Raw genomic sequence first — 17,702 nt, 5'->3', positions numbered from 1 at the left:
TACATCTACACTACACCTCTACACTACACTACATCTACACTACACTACATCTACACTACATCACACTACACCTCTACACTACACTACATCTACACTACACTACATCTACACTACACCACTACACTACATCTACATCTACACTATACTACATCACACTACACTACATCTACACTACACCTCTAAACTACACTACATCTACACTACACTACATCACACTACACTACACTACACCGCTACACTACATCTATATCTACACTACACTACATCTACACCACCACACTACATCTACACTACATCTACACTACAGCTACACTACACCACTACACTACATCTACACTACACCACTACATCTACACTACAGCTACACTACACCACTACACTACACCACTACACTACATCTACACTACACCACTACATCTACACTACACCACTACACTACACTACATCTACACTACACCACTACATCTACACTACATCTACACTACACTACATCTACACCACCACACTACATCTACACTACACTACATCTACACTACATCTACACTACACTACACTACACTGCATCACTGATTCACATTTATAAAGCAGGAAATGTCTTCAGCAGCCTATTTAAAACCCTTCTTTCAAGCTTTTGAGTGTGACAAATACAACTGAATGATGTAGAATTAGCATTTTTTACTGTTTCACTTTTGAAGTATAATATTTTTGGTCACATCTGACCTAAACACGGTTGGTTTGTAAAACATATGACTGGCGGTGTCGCCGCTCGATCCGTACTGCACGTGTGCACCTCTCAACGTGAGACGAGCAGGAAGAGCGATGGCCACTCCTTCGCTGTTCCATACGCTATATATGTAGTTTACATATTTTTGTCATGCGTAAGATTTATGTAGGCTGGGCCACGCTGAGTTTTGCCTCTGGACCCAGATAGTGTGACGGCTGATGACTTGTGTCTTCAGGTCAGCACCCCCGAGTCCGCCTTGGGATGTCCTTCTTCTGCCATAAGGCTTTGAAGTGGCAGGATCAGGATCATATGAAGACCTGCATTACTCTTTCATGTTTTACCCCCACATATTAGCTCACACACTTGGCCAGTATATTCAAAATTACAGACATGTTTGTAATATTGTTTTCCCAAACATCTCTGGACCTCCAGTCACTAGTCTGTGCTGATCCCAGTCCACCAACGAGTCCACTATTGCATATAAAGTTGACTAACTTAGCAGCCTTTGAAATGTATTGTGTCCACAGGCACACTTACAGAAAAACAATTACTTTATACAGTATGTTTTGCCTGCATTGAAATGTATTTTATTTTTGTACTTTTTACCGTCGATCTCTTGATATTTAAGTTCAACCTGGATGATTCTTCTTGGTTGCAGTATTTTTAAAACGCTCCTGAGCCTTTCTGCCAGATTTGTAATTTTTGTGAGACTTTGCATATTGTAGCACAAAAGAGAATTCATACTTTATGTATTTTGTCTATATATACTGGCCTGTGGTAAACACTGTTAGCTCTGTCAACATGCTGTAATTTGTAGCCTTTAGCTACGAGCCGCCGACTCAGGCGTATCCATGTTGAGAGCCATGTGGAGGCAATCGAAAGGCTTCCAATCTGGTGTCTTGCACCTTTAAACAGTTTGCCTCCAATCAGGTCATTTCCTAAATAAACTGACTTTAACGCTAATTATCCCCAGAAAGTTAGACGGTTCATTCCCTAGATTTATTTTTTATGATTAAGTTCTGTCGCACTTGTTTTAACAAATAAATAAATGTATTTTATAATATTATATTTTCCATGTTGTTAAAATGACATTACACTGGAAAAGTGCATTATTCCTTGTTTATGACTCTGAACTCAAAGTTTAGGATTCAGACTGTAGACTTGTTTACTGTAGACTTGAGTACTTGATCCCACCTCTTCATGACATCACATGGCACTTTCACATAGATGTCGTTATTTTCTGCTTCAAATTCTTGCAGTGTGTGTGTGTGTGTGTGTGTGTGTGTGTGTGTGTGTGTGTGTGTGTGTGTGTGTGTGTGTGTGTGTGTGTGTGTGTGTGTGTCAGTGCTGTATGTCTGCACCTGAGGATGAAGAGCATAGACCAACACAGTGGAAATACAGATGTAATCCCACCTGAGGGTTTGGGAAGAGGAGGAAGAGGAGGAACGTGTTTTCTCTCTGGGTGGTGGTGTTGTTGTTGTTGTTGTTGTTGGGTTTTTATTCGTATGGTCTTTTTAAATTTGTGAACTTTAGATCTAATTCATTTCTGCCATCCTAACAGTTTAGATACACCATGAAGACATCCATCAGTGGACTGTACTATTACAGGAAGTTGAAAGAACAAAGTGCCACCAATGAACACTTAATGTAACTTCAAAGCAATTTATTGACATACACAAATGTAACTGCAGCTTGCGTATCAATGAACATGAAGTCATTTAAACTCTCTGTGATTCTGTTCCAGATCAGAGTCGACCCTCAAGAGGACGGGCACGGGACCTTTTGGCAAGGCGGCCGGTCGCCGTAGCAACCGCGTTCTCGTCCAGCCCGACAGACTGAAGTCCCTCCGTCTCCTGCGCGGCGGCAAGAAGACGCCGAGCCAGACTCCCCCCTCCTCCTCTGTCCTGCCGCCGTCCCTCCGCTCCTCCACCCTTCCTCCGTCTTCCTCCGTCGTCCCGTCTCCTCCTCCGTCGTCCAGCGCTGATCAGCGGGAGTGGCGCGACACGCCCAGGACAGCTCTCATCAAGTAAGAACCCCCCCCCCCCGTCAATAGGCTGTTCACACACTCTCTGTGAAATATAATCACACAACACGCTTTCAGAATCAAACCGGCAACTGCAGTCCACTCTCTCTCTCTGTGGAATAAAAGTCATTTAACATCAGAGTCAGAGATGAGAACAGAAGATTAGATTTGGGGAATAAAGTTAACAAATGTATTTAATCCTCCTCCAATGGGATTGAATGACGACATTATATTCATTATTATAATTGTTATGGTGATTTTGACTTTATTGAAATAGCACATTTCATACAGATTTCATACAGAGTGTTTTAAAGATTACACAAGGAGCACATGATAAAACATAATAAAAGCAAAATAACTAAACCTAACGGATCAATGAGATTGAAAAGAAAACTAAGTAGTGGTAACCAGGTCTGTGTTTAGCTTGGATTTTAAAGAAAGTGTGTCATCGTCACCTCAAGTCTGAGCAGCATAGACGCTAACATCAGCTTCACTGGGCCAGGAGACCCAAAAGATACCCGAGACATAAATGGTAGAGTGATTTATGGACGAGCTGAGGTTGATTGAGGAACTGGCGGCCGTGATCTGGAGTCACGCTGAGCCTGTTTGGTCCTTGTTACTATACCCTGGCAGCAGCACTCTGGATCAGCTAGAGCTGTGTGGTGACAGGCTGAACCACAAATAGCTGTGTTCGTGTGTGCATGTGTTGCTCCGATTGGTGTTTGCGGATACGTATCAATCAAAACGGTAAAGCACTGTTTACTGCTCTCCTGTCGTCTTGATGAACGGATGAGATTTCGGGGAAGGAGGTTTATGATTGCCAAGGGATGAAGAACACACTTCTGTGTCTATTTATATCAACAATACAGTAAAAATCACTGTCAGGTGTTTCATTTCAACACGCTGAGATTAGACACAAGCGGTAGCGACCATGGAATTCAGCCTTTTTTGGTGCAGGTGCTGCATCGTGACAGCGGGGAGTGAAACGGGACTAACGGGATCAAACTTGCCAAGTGATCCCTTCTATTGGCAGATGACGGATACAGAAGAAAGCTGCGGTCAAGCTCCAAATCTGTGTGGCGAGCGGAGCAGAACCACATCACACAGTGTATCCAGCTCCACGCCGTCAGACCGGCAGCGCGTGAGCCCGCCTTAATCTGGTTCCAGGCTCCGCTTGGAGGAAGTGCGCTTATTTTGCAGATGGCGACGCCCACATCAAACGCCTCCTGGCTCATCAATCAAAACAGCAGCCGCAGAAACCTGTTTGCTTTGGTTTGTTGTTGCTCTCAGCTTGAGTGAGAAGTGAGCTGATTAGGATCTGGAGTGTCAATCAGTAGGAATAGTAGTTGTTTCATTTATAATGGTATTTGTTTCTGTGTAATGGCATTCCACAAGACACTGCAATACTATATTACACATCAATCATCAAGTTATTTAAAGACTTTGTGCGCTGTTCACTGAAGCCCGTCAACCTGTTGCCGCTGTGTATTTTTAGGAAACACGCAACGTTGGGAAACATCACCACGACATTCCTTTATTCGTTTTAATTCTGTCACCGCGTTTAATGTCGACTGGTAAATCATTCACCGCGGATCTTTTTATTTCCTCCTGTCGGAATGTGTTTTTACTGTTGATGAATGTTCGATATCGCCAAATGTCATATTTCTAACCACAAAAAACGGAGAACCGCTGCCGGGCGATTCTCAGACCCGTGGGGTTTGTGTCTAATGCCGACACGTTAGCAGTCTTTCTGAGGGGTTTCATGAGACCGTTGGACCCGTCCTGTTGTGTTTTCCATGGCGCTTCACAGCACGGCAGGGTGGGGACACCGCGGCACAGAAATAGACCTGCAGTTTCCTGTTTAGTCGGTTACACACCTTCTGTACAACATGTTCCGCCCGAGAATCACCGGTACACACATCTCCGCTATAGATCCAACGTGTGTGTGTGTGTGTGTGTGTGTGTGTGTGTGTGTGTGTGTGTGTGTGTGTGTGTGTGTGTGTGTGTGTGTGTGTGTGTGTGTGTGTGTGTGTGTGTGTGTGTGTGTGTGTGCGTGCGTGCGTGTGTGGAGGAAACACGGCTGTCATGGCACAGGAAGATGAGCTCAGCTGACGCGTCCTCACTGGCTCAGTCGACACACCCAGCCTGACATCATGGCCCCTCTGTGTCTTCCCAGGAGGACGGATAGAGGGGACAGACTTGAAAAGAGAGAGAGAGAGAGAGAGAGAGATTTGTCGTTCCTTTGGAGAGAGAAGAGGATGGAAGTCTTTACGCCACAGATGCACTTCTGTAGAGACGGTCCCATTTTCAGTGTCTCAGTAACAAAGGAAAACAAAAGAACAAGCAGATGAACACCTGGATGTTATTATTCTATTTTGACCAAGCAGTGAGGGTTGCCAGGTTTCCACTGGGCAACCTTTTTTAATCAAATCAACAACCAATTCTTGGCCCTTGGTTCAGTGGAAACCAAAGCCGTAAAATAATTGTATTCTTCAAATGTGTTGCATTAGTGATATTTAGATATCGATGTGATGATGATGATGAAGATGCTGCCCATACCTTTACTCGCGTGCGCTCAGGCATCCTCTTTAGAGGCAGTGGCACAGCTAATTAAGTTATTTGAAAAGTTCGGCTAACATCGCAAGCTAATGTGCAAATTGACTCAAAGACCCAGATTAACCCGAACCAAAGACATGGAGGACATCTGCAAAGTCTTGGGAGCCAAATTAACGGAAAGTGATATTAAACCGCAAAGCACGTACACCTCGATACAGTAAGAGACACATGGAGTTTAGTTCAAGGTCGCTACAGAACCAAGGGGCTGTGAAGCACTGAAGCTCAATAATACAAGTTAAACAACATGGTGAAGAGTCTGCAAGAGACGGGCCAGCGGACACCATTCACAAGACTTTCACTGTTCAGCTGATGTGTTATTGCATTGAATCTGCATAACTCAAAGTATAATGTGACAAGCACAGTGTCCAACCAGAAGCTGCCGCCTGGTTTTCAGCCCAGCAACCACTTCTAGGAGTCAGTGTTGAGTCCTGAGGGGACAGACGGAGACGTCTTTATGCCACAGCTCCACTTCTGAAGAGACTAGCTGCATTTTGGCTCAATGACAAAGAAACACAAAACAGACGGATAGAAGCTGGTTCCTACCATGTTTTTTTTTTAATCATTTAACCAATTATTTAATTATATACCAAATACCTGATAAATACCACAGAGTTGAGCTCATATAAAGTATTCCAATTTTATTTATTTTAACAAGAATTTAATTAGATTTAATTATGTTATTGGGCCTGTCGCTTTTCTCATTAGTTCTACAGATCACAGGATTAGGATACACAAAAGAATAGGTATAAAAGGATTGTCAAGTGTTTACATGCCTTAGCCGACTGCACTGCCAATTGTATTTTAGTTTTATACAGTATTAACCTGTCTTCTGACCGAATTACACGACTAATGCCTGCTGTGTTAGACCCACGCTAACAGCACCGTGACAGACAGGTGGGCAGGCAGGAAGACATTTATTCACAGTCACAGTGCCAGGTAACCAGCTCAACCTGTACTCTGTGTGACACACACACACACACACACACACACACACACACACACACACACGTGTTACACTCCAACACACACATGCACCCACTGCGAACAAACTAAAAGAATCTCTATATTACATGCGCTGTTTCATGTTGCATGCATTGTTGTATCTTTTTGGCTTTTTAGCTGAAGTTGTGTGTATTTGTAATTGGTGGACAAAGAGAAACACACACACACACACACACACACACACGTTGTCTCTCTTTGGCATCTTGTCACAGAAAAAGGGTGTGTATGGTTGCTTGCATAAATCTGACAATGACATGACTCGCACGTATGTTAAAGGATTTGTTTTTAATCTGTTTCATATCACATTTGCTTGATATTTGCTTCAGGAAAGATCTGAATACTAAGCGCTGGCTTAAACATTCTAGAATCGTCTTGTAAGCCTTGTATCTGTGCAGTATGTGTATCTGTCCGCTTGGGCAACAGGGGTTGAAAAGTAACGTTAGTATTTTTGGACCCTATTGTCCCATTTACTCCCGTTTACAACAGGGACGTTACAAAGATTGGTCCAGTAATGAGGGAGAATGCTGCTGACGACAGCCGCTAAACGGGCTGAAGCCTCCGGTTCTGATGAGTGAAGCAAACGCTGAAGTGTCTTAAAGCTGCATTCTCTCTAGTGTCCACCAGGGGGCGACTCCTCTGGTTGTATAGAAGTCTAGTCTAAAATGACTCTACTTCTCTCTTGATTTATTCCCTCAGTAAACATTGTAAACATGAGTTTATGGTCTCAATCTCTAGTTTACAGTCTTCTTCAATACAGCATGATGTTCATTTAGTACATTATGCTCCATTTAGAGTCAAACAGACCATGAAGCAGGGGATGCTTTAGGGGCGGGGCTACACAGTGATTGACAGGTCTCTACCAGAGACGTATACGCCGTCTCTACCACGGCGCCATTCCTCCGCAGTCCAAATAAGGTCACTTCCGTGTTGCAAAAACAAAAACAAGATGGCGACGGCTAAAATGCCTAATGAGGCTTCAAAACCGCAAACCAATTGGTGACGTCACGACAACTACGTTCTCTTCTCATCGACGGTCTACGGTCCAACACGACGGACTGGATCAAGCAAAAGATAAAGGAGAAGGGTTCATGTTTCTGTCGAGTCAGACCCATAAAATAACAAACTGGGCCCGTTGCCGGAAAGAACCAGAACTTTTAGTGGACGCACGTTGACGGTGAGCGATTACATCGTAGCCCATTTAACGGCTGCCATGTGCAGCGCTCACCCTCATTGTTGGACCAATATCATAAAAGTGTTGTCCCCATTACTCGCTTGGACACTAAAAGGTGGGAAAAATAAGCGCCGGGTCGAAAAGTTCCCCTTTGAAAGGTTATGTGTGTGTGTGTGTGTGTGTGTGTGTGTGTGTGTGTGTGTGTGTGTGTGTGTGTGTGTGTGTGTGTGTGTGTGTGTGTGTGTGTGCGGACTGACAGAAGCTGATCATTGTGTCCAGGATGATGCATTCAGAGCCAGAGTGTGTTTGTCTTTGTTATTCCTCCCTCGTTAGATCAGCAGAACATATGTGGCCCCTGCAGCCTGCCAGAAGAGAGAGAGAGTGTGTGTGTGTGTGTGTGTGTGTGTGTGTGTGTGTGTGTGTGTGTGTGTGTGTGTGTGTCACCATTCGGTGTGCATGTATGAGAGAGCGAGGCACAGAGAGAGACAAAAACATGATTCCTGTCTGTGCATACTATACTGCATGAGCTTGTGTGTGTGTGTGTGTGTGTGTGTGTGGGGGGGGGGGGGGGGGGGCTGGCGCTTGTCATCTGATCCCTCCGTGTTGTATGCAGGCTGTTCTGTTCAGCAGTGTGGGAGCCGCTCTCCCGTCCCGTACTCACCTCTCATCGCCGCTCCCCGGGGGAGACGTTGTGCGTTTACACATGTTTCACGTACTCAGATCAGCACACGTCAGCTGAACACCGGAGACACTCGTCCTGTGTTCGCTTTGTTTGTCTCGCGGCCGTTCATGCGCGTGTCCCGATGAGCCTTTTGAGTTGTGCATGCTTCACGTGACGGAACACAATGCAACATAAATCCAGGGTTTTGCCATATGCAGGAAAAATTCATGCATGGATGCACTTAATACACACACACACACACACACACACACACACACACACACACACACACACACACACACACACACCACCTCTGCCATTGTTAAGGGAATTGCTAAGATACAGGTGTGGTGGTGTTATGTAACAGGGTAGTGAGGATACAGGACGGATGGGTGATCAAACACACACACACACACACACACACACACACACACACACACACATCCTATTTAAAGAAACAAAAGGACAGTGAAAGGCTTACTGCAGTGTGTTGGTGCTCAGAACCAGCCAAGTGGTTCTCACCCCCCCCCCCCCCCCCCCCCCCCCCACTACCACAAACACATCATGCATGGCCTCAGTGGCTGTTCAATGTACCGTAGTTTAACATCCAAACCGATAATGAGCTGACGGTATGTTGTCTGTTATTATATAATCTCCATAAGTCCATTTTTACGCTGCATAAAGTACTCGCTGTTTGAAAACATGTAAATACAGAGACACGCATGGACAAAGACTTCACACAATATACCATTGTATATTCCCTTGACTCCAGTTCATACTCTGATCACAGTTTGGAGCATGAACTGTTCGGAGAGCTCAAAAGAACAAAATAACTTGTTGTATGATCACCAATCAGATCGTATGATGAGACATAACTGACTACATGTTCTTTCTGTCTGTATTTAAATTGCATTAAGGCAGATGTTAAAGGTATTTGAAATGACGTGTAATACATGAAAGGAAAATTGTCTGTTGTAGTACACACAATATATTTGTTGACAATGTTAAAGCACATAGATTATTGAGTGTCTTAGACTAGTCTAAGTTTAAACTTTTAAATAAGACGTGAGGAACATCTCTGCTGCTAACACAGACTAGCCCCCTGGGTTAGCTCTGTTAGCTCAGTACTAAACTTCCAAGCTAACCAAGCTAGCTGTTTGCTTCACCAACTAAAAACAATGCAGTATTAATAAACGTTTATAACTTATCTTTTTCTACGTATAGCTTGATCATTCTAGAGTATTGTGACAGAAGTGGCTTTCTTATGAACATTACACAGCTTTATAGCGGCTAAAACAAACATAATTCTGCACTTTGTATTGAACACTGTTCTCTTGTCACAGTACACCAGTGTAATCTTAATCATTCATGACATCACTCCAGATTTCCCAGCGATCCCCAGCTGCTGTGTGTGTGTGTGTGTGTGTGTGTGTGTGTGTGTGTGTGTGTGTGTGTGTGTGTGTGTGTGTGTGTGTGTGTGTGTGTGTGTGTGTGTGTGTGTGTGTGTGTGTGTGTGTGTGTGTTTAAGCAGGCTTTACCCATGTGAACGGTAACATTCCTCAGCTCACACACGAGTGGGGGGGGGGGAGGGGGGGCAAGACTCGCACTGATATCCCAAACACTGTGGTGTTTGTTTGATCAAAGACTCTAGACTCTCTCACACACACACACACACACACACACACACACACACACACACACACACACACTCTGTACTTCACGTGTCAACCCCTAAGCCTGAAAAGTTGTACAGAGGTGGATTAACTGTTTCAACCTCTGGCTGAACTTTATTTGTTTGCATACGTCAACTACAGTTTGTGGTCTAAACCTTCGGTCCAACACCAGGCGCCTCTTGTTCTCCTGCAGCTCTTTTAATAACTCATCATTACAGTCATGACAGAGACCACTTGGTCTCCAGTTAGAACCAGGGCATTATCACTTTAATTCAAACAAAGTCCTCATTATGCTGATCACACGGCGTCCAGCGCGAGTGAATGGCAGCTTTGGCCCACGCCTCGCTGTTTATCTAGGCAGGTGAACAGAGGCCAACAGGTATAAATGTGAAAGCGAGTGAACCGTGAATGGACCACACCTCGCTGTTTTTCCAAGAGCTGAATGGAAAAGGCCCCCCCCCCCCCCCCCGACGCCTGCAGTGAGAGGAAGTGATAAATTGAATAGATTGAGAATAAATGGCTGTGTGAGGTAACAAAGGGAACTGTCATTCCTCGTAGAAGTATACTTTTATTTTTATTTTTTTTGCAGAGAACCATTTCATCTACAATCTAGTCATTGCAGTAAAGGGTCAACGTTGGTGACGGGGGTTAAGGACAATGCAGATTTGAAGTGTACTGTTGCAAATGAATGAGGGTGTTTTGTGCAGATGTTCCTTCAAGGACTTGTTTGTCACGAGAACGTTCAATCGTGATGAAATAGTCCATTTTGATCGCAGCCTGTTGGACGTCCTCCAGCAGCCCGATTCTGATTCAGAGGCGACGGTTACCGCGGGGTCGATGTGATGACATGAAGCTCGTCATCACTTCCACAGAACCAGCTGATGATGTCACGATGATGATGATGATGATGATGATGATGTCACGTATCCCAGCCACCATAGCGCGCTAACACCCAACGACAAGATGTCGAACACGGCGAACATTATGCCTGCTTAACAGCACCGCGTTACAATGCTCAGTGTCTGCATGGTAGCTTGCTGCTGTTAGCATCACTGTGCCATCGTACGGCCTCACGGAGCGCTCTTCATCTAAATCTGATGCGATGTTTTGTACTCGTGAACAGAAAGGGAGTTTGAATGATGTGATAAGTACGGTTCTGTCTCCAGGGCCGAGAAGTAGAATCAAACTACCGCCTCAGAGATCCTCTCGCCGTGTTTCTACCCTGATCTAACCTGCTCTGAATGAACTGCCTGCTGCAGGTCTTGAGTAACTTCCCAGCACTTCCTACGTCCCGCATGTCAGATTGTATCTGCTGCGCGTCGCTGTGAACACCTGCCGAGGACGGGATGAGGGAGACGGGGGGCCGTAAAGCTCGGCGGCGGACGATCGGGTCTATTGTCTCTCTCCGCGAGAGGCAGAGCTCGACGCCGAGTCGTCAAATTAACGTATCCAGGTTGAACAAGAAGAACGCGGGCCGTTTAGGAGAGCTTTGACAGAACATCGCATAAAGTGCAACGGCATCAAAGAAGAGCCAGATGTTTGAGCTCAGCCCGCACCTCGGGTCATTGCTTCACTCATTTGTTGTGATGCTTGTTTGACAGTAGCTGAGGCAAAGTTAGCTTCCAATTTCATCGTTTGATGTTACGCAGCCGTCTGCAGCTCCTGCAGTCGAGTCGTACGCTACAAACAAGACCCTGTCTGCTTCTCTAAAATCACTTTTTTTGCTTTTGCAAAATATTAAATAATATTCATTCAGTGTGTGCAGTTGGTGACAGTGTGGGCTCCATGGTAACTGAAAGCTTTATTGTGATCAGCAGGGGGCGGGGCTTAGCTAAGGGTCAATAGCTGAGAGCTTCTCTATGGCTGGCGAACTAAAATACCTGTTATACATCTGTTATAACCCGTCCTCTGATGAACTGTAGTACAAACATTTATCCTTTTTCTTTATGGTACTGTTCTGTCTCATATTATCTTATGATCAGATACATTACATACAGTATAGTCAGATGATGCAGAATGACAATCCCTAAAATGACTTGACTTCATTTTGTACTCATTTGTAAGAAGTCTGTGTGAACAGGAACCAGACCAGAACTAGAATGTGTCATTTTATTCCCTCGGTCTGGCTGAAGTGAGCCGTGAACCACAGGTGATAAAGTACAGCCTCATGTGTCTCTGTAGACGTCACCTTAGGCTAACTTGGGAACTTGTTCGGGCCATTTTTTTTCCCCATCTTCAGAAGTTCTATAGACGACACTAATACTGTCAGGCGGTCTCACCAAATGGATATGGACCGGCTCACAGTGCCATACCGCGAGTTACACACTGTTCCTCTGAGGGGCATCGGGTGTCTCTGTGCTAAGAGCACATTACGGCTACACGTGAGTCTGTCTCTCTCTGTCTGTCTCTCTCTGTCTCTCTCTGTCTGTGTCTGTCTGTCTGTCTCTCTCTCTCTGTGTCTCTCTCTGTCTCTCTCTCTCTGTGTCTCTCTGTGTCTCTCTCTGTGTCTCTCTCTCTCTCTCTCTCTCTCTCTCTCTCTCTCTCTCTCTCTCTCTCTCTCTTGTTTCCTTCTTCTCCTTGCAGTGTAATTTGAATTTGAATTATGCATGCTTTTTGTCCGCTGGAGCGGAGAGGTAATAGTCTCTCTTTGTTCAAGTGTGTGTGCACACACATCTGTCTATGTATACCTATACATGTGCATGCATACAAATGTATGTAATGTGTATACCTGTTATCCTTTGTGTGTGTGTGTGTGTGTGTGTGTGTGTGTGTGTGTGTGTGTGTGTGGAACCTTATCGAGGCTCACAACAGACTTGACGTGTGTGAGAAGGAGCTCTGTCCACCTGACGGTGGTTCTTGTCGGAATGGTTCCCGCCCCACTACAGCCTGGTCCCAACTTGACACCCGGTCTAAATGTTTTAGCAGTTTCCATTGTGGCTCCTTACGACTGGAAGCTCAGTAGTTTTGTTAGATGGGGGAGAAAAACTGTGCTCAACTAAACTCTACATTAGTGACAAATGATGCGGGGCCCAACCGGGACCACACGGCTCAGTCTGCCTCAACATGTCGTTGTAGTTCAGTATCTCCCGGTAGACGTGAATGGCACCATTGTCCTTCTTGCCTTCAGGTCTGAGATTCTGGGAGGTGTTTTGAACAGATGCAGAGCAGATATGACCCGTGAGCTCAGTAGAGTCCATATCTCTGGTTGTATGATCGTTATCACAGAACCAGGAACTTATCTGTGGACAATCTCTTCAAGGTGAAATCTGTACCAACAAAAAAAAGTGTTTCCTCTCCCACAATGCAGTGGAAATAGTTTAATTATTTGCTTTTCTTCCGGTTTGGTTTGGCTTCCTGGATCAGATGTCAAACAGCCTCATTTCTCGTTTCATTTTCAATCAATGAAAGTGTCGAGGCGGTCGGAGTAGTGCTGTCTGTCTGTCTAACTATTGAAATACTTATTCTACTGTGGGCTTATTAGTGAACAGAGCGCCGTTAGCATCCCTGTAAACGGAGTGCTGTAACTACTTCTTGGTGAGCAGCCCGGTGCTGTGACTTTCAGGGCTTGTCAGGCAACCAGCAGAGACACCGCACGTGATGAATGGCTGTCACCAAGAGATGGTTACGGTCCTCCACTTCCTTTTTACACTCCTGTCTGTATACAGATTAAACAAACCGTCGTGAGCTGTTAAGGTGGCGCTGGACAGATCTTTGAAACTGCGTACAAAGCCGGGCTAGTTGGTTACCCCTGCTTTCATTCCTTTTGCTAAGCTAAGCTAAGCTAACTGTCCCTCAGCTCCGTACTTGACATACAGGTCTAGTCCACTGTAAGCTCCCCCTCAACGGGAGGAGACTGTGCACTAACGGGTCCTCTTCAGACATTGTGAGTGCATTTCTATGTGTCTCTGTATGGCTACTTGTTTAGCAGTGCTTGTGGGTGGCAGCTGGTCCGTGTTGGGTTTTAGAGCCGTGTGTCGTCATACTTTGCTACCATTATATGAGGGGCACCGTGGTTCCTTTAACTTGGCCTCTCTGGCTCTAAATGTGATTATCCAAGTTCATTTAAAGGCTGCAGACTGAATAGCGAGGGGCCCACCGCTCTGCTGTTGCTTCACAGGCCGAGGCTGAGCCGCTTAGTCGCAACGGCCGACCTGGCCGCGTGCTCGTGCGGCGTGGGGGGGGGGCGGGCGGTGTCGAGGAGCGCCGTTTGCCATAGTGTCAATTCTTCCGTGGAATTACCCCCGCAGACTGGCATTGTGGGGGGACGCCAGACCGAGGGCCGGCCCCGGAGAATCCGGTCTGTCTGCGGCCACATGCAGCTAAAGCCACCGTGGCTAACCTGCTCAGGGTAACGCGGTGAAAATATCAGGCCGATCGGCACTGACTGGAGCAGACAGGCACTGAACAAGGAGCATTCATCAAGGACACAATCTCTCTTTCAGCCCCCCCCCCCCCCCCCCCCACCACCACCATCACCACACACACACACACACACACACACACAGTCTAAGTCAGACATCTTAACGCTTTAAAGACAGCAGGAGGTCGCGGTTCACTTGATCCTGTTTAAATCATCAGGCTGTGTGTGAGCATTTCTACTCATAAAGATGAGCATATGTCGAAAAAACCAACAAAAATGTATATCGTTCAAACAATGTTAATTGTGCTGAGAAGCATTTTGTTTGGAAAACTATGATTTGACGATACTCTAAGAAATGACATGATATAATGAAAGCTCCTCTGCACTCCTTAAAAACTACAAAATGTACGTAGTTTCAATAACTTATGGAATTGTAAGACTTGGTTTTCGGTTTTGATTCTACTTTTGAATGTTTCGTGTTTTGAATTGTCAAATTTGAGAAACAAATGTTTCATTTCAAGCATTCAGATTTTGTTTTATGGCACAATTTCGCTCTGCTCCGACCGACCGCTTCGGTTTAACGACATTGGGGCGTGTTCACCGCTGTGGTGTCTGTGGTTTATTGAAGAACATTTTTACCCACCGGGTTGGTTTTGGCAAATTAGCAAAATGTAATTGTGGCCTCCTGAGAATGTGACTCTTGGTGCGGTTTCTCTGTTATGGTTAGGAGTGAAGATATTATCAGGAAACCGTAACCAATAACTCAGTGAACCCGGGGGAATTCACACAGTGGGTTAGAATGGAAATGACTGAAGGTCATACAAAGTGCGTCTGACGTGAGGAAGCTTTCCTGTGCTCTTTGGTCAGAATGAAGTCTTTATGAGCACATAATGCTCCACCTTCTTTTGATGTCTTTATATTTCTTTCTATGTTGAGAAGGTCAAAAAGGAAGCATTACATCTTGAATCTAAATAACCTGTATGCATGTGTGTTGTATACTTGTAACCATACAACCTGTGTGTCTTCATGGAGCTGTTCATTGATTGAGCCTTCTATCTTCCAGGGAGTTGTCTTCCCGACATCAGACCAGCGTCCCCTTCAGGAACACCAGAGAGTCCCAGCTGATCTGAGGCTGAAGAGCGGAGAGGGACACGACGGGACGAGTGAAGTCAAGACGTTAGTTAGTGCTGTAACTCGGGGTGATCTTGGACCAAATGGGTAACTAACACGCACAACGACCCAATTAAACTTCTGTAAGTGTCATGTGGGGACTCCTGTGCAGGGTCCATGCCCACATGTGAAGACCTGCTCAGGTCCTCTAGAGCCACCAGAGTCTGAAGCTAGTGGTGTCTTTATACTTGAATTGTATGAGTGCGTGCACACGTGCACGTGAACCAGATCTACTTTGCACCGGTGCTCTTTATATTTCCAGTTGACCCATAATGACTGTTTTTTATTGTCTTGCACAGTTGGCACTAATAAAATATTTATATTCTTTTTAATGGAGACTTGTTATTTATTCAACAGGATGTGTGTCCGGGGCTGCAGGGCCGATGTGCTTAAAGTGCGTGCGTGCGTGCGTGCGTGCGTGTGTGTGTGTACACCACAGTCATATCATGTAATTATCTCGAGTCTGGGTTGGAACTTCTTATATTTAATACGTCACTGCTAGATGGTGTTGACAGTTCTCACAGTCTGTTTATCTCATTTAAATTAAAGGGTTGTTCATGCTGTTGGAATTTAAAGTTGTGGTTCATCAGTTCTGCTCTAAGATAAAAAAGTAAAGCAGTGGTCCCTGGTTAAAAGAAAACATTCCCAAGCTGAGCGTAAAGGTGCTGTATAACAACTCTTCGTGTGTGTGTGTGTGTGTGTGTGTGTGTGTGTGTGTGTGTGTGTGTGTGTGTGTGTGTGTGTGTGTGTGTGTGTGTGTGTGTGTGTGTGTGTGTGTGTGTGTGTGTGTGAGAGATGTAGCAGCGCACGCCGTCACCTTTCCTTTCCTTCGGTCTCTTCTCCGCCCACCTGGATTCTACGAGGCCCACACATTTCTTTCTGAAGTCGGGACGCTCGCTCCCTCACATCCTCGTCTCTGTTCTGTCAATTCGATGTGAGGACTTGATCTTTTGCGTCGCACGTGGTGTTCGATTCTCCGTCTTAACGACGCGTATATCAAAACTGTTTCTTCATTACCTGGAAACCCAAGTGTCTCCCTGGTCATTAACACTGTTGATTTACTGCCGCTGTTAATCTGTCATGAAAACCCGGTTTGCAGTGGATGGCTGAAGGGGCGTGGCTTGAAACGAGCTCACACTGATACTGGCTGCTGAAGGTTATTTAACACTAAAGGAGCAGATGATGGGAACTTGTTTGTTTTTTTGGGCCTCTATCTCTTTCTCTATCTTTTTCTTTCTTCCTGTAATTAAACGATCTAGTTTTGTCTCAAGTCTTTCTGCTGGTGATCTATTAAAAGCTGAGGAATGCAGGTGGACCCTCTGACCTTGTAACGGTTTGACTCGGTAGTTCAGGATCAAAGGCGAACTGCACAAACCTGGAGAGAAACTGTGCGGGGGTGGGGGGGGGGGCCTTAGGGGGTCGCATACCTGTGTTCAATTAGCCCACACTGTTTCACTTGGGTCTGATTATGAACTCACTGTATGAGAAACATTAAGCTTCAACCTACTTAGACATTTAAATGTGTTACACCGGCTGGTGAGTCTGGATTTACAGGAAACCGTTTTAAGGTTTCAGTCAAACATTAACAAGTCCCTGAAAATATTCTTATTCTGCTCGTACTTTTGTTTTCAGGAGGATTTGTCGTCATGAGAAATGATTCCAGTAAGTTGCTGTTTGGGACGTCCTGGCAGCTGAAGGGTGCAAAGCATGTAGCACATTATTCGTCATTGTTCACGTCTCGTTTGTTTGCTCGCTTGTCTTTCGGTTCTCAAATAGATTTCCGTAAATAATAGGTGGAAAGTCGGGACGTTGTTGGCGTAGTTTGTCCCATCACTACCCAGCCGTCCTGAAGATTACATAACTATGCAACTAAACCGCGTTCTCCATCACGTCTTGAAGGAAACCTGTTTGTTTACGGTTGCAGTTTTAACTAATTTAATGCAAGGGGAATTCAGAGAGTTTGAAATCCATAGCTGGCTAGGAACCCGCAGGTTAATGATTGCCTCCCGTTTCCTAACATCCTCCCTGTTGAGCTAATCTACAATCACATTCTTTCCAGGGGAAAGTGGAGGAGAGTCCCTCTGACCCTGATGTCTCTGCACCGCAGTGGATGAGCGCTGAACTAACCTGGGAGTGTCTCACTTTTCAATCCTGGCAAGCACCGCAGCTCCACACACCTAATGATAACGGCGTAAATATCCACTTCGTGTGTGTGTGTGTGTGTGTGTGTGTGTGTGTGTGTGTGTGTGTGTGTGTGTGTGTGTGTGTGTGTGTGTGTGTGTGTGTGTGTGTGTGTGTGTGT

At 45.3% G+C, this 17,702-nt stretch overlaps 1 protein-coding gene across 1 annotated transcript in view; it reads left to right on the top strand.

Moving 5' to 3' along the window:
• The window catches only part of si:ch211-266k8.4 (carabin), a 54,207-nt gene extending 38,507 nt beyond the window's left edge, over positions 1 to 15,700 (top strand). The window contains exons 14-15 of the mRNA XM_068723439.1: positions 2,469 to 2,750; positions 15,294 to 15,700. Of these exons, the coding sequence (XP_068579540.1) occupies positions 2,469 to 2,750; positions 15,294 to 15,360 (349 nt within the window). The 3' untranslated portion in view covers positions 15,361 to 15,700. The remainder of the gene's footprint in view (positions 1 to 2,468; positions 2,751 to 15,293) is intronic.
• Positions 15,701 to 17,702: the final 2,002 nt, after the last annotated feature.

The sequence above is a fragment of the Cebidichthys violaceus genome, unplaced genomic scaffold (genome assembly GCF_023349555.1).
Source record: "Cebidichthys violaceus isolate CVI_PGR_0920_01 unplaced genomic scaffold, fCebVio1.0.p SCAF_3, whole genome shotgun sequence".
In the NCBI taxonomy this organism is placed as follows: Eukaryota; Metazoa; Chordata; class Actinopteri; order Perciformes; family Stichaeidae; genus Cebidichthys; species Cebidichthys violaceus.
Note: the sequence above shows the minus strand (reverse complement) of the source record. Positions and strands in the feature narration are given on the sequence as shown.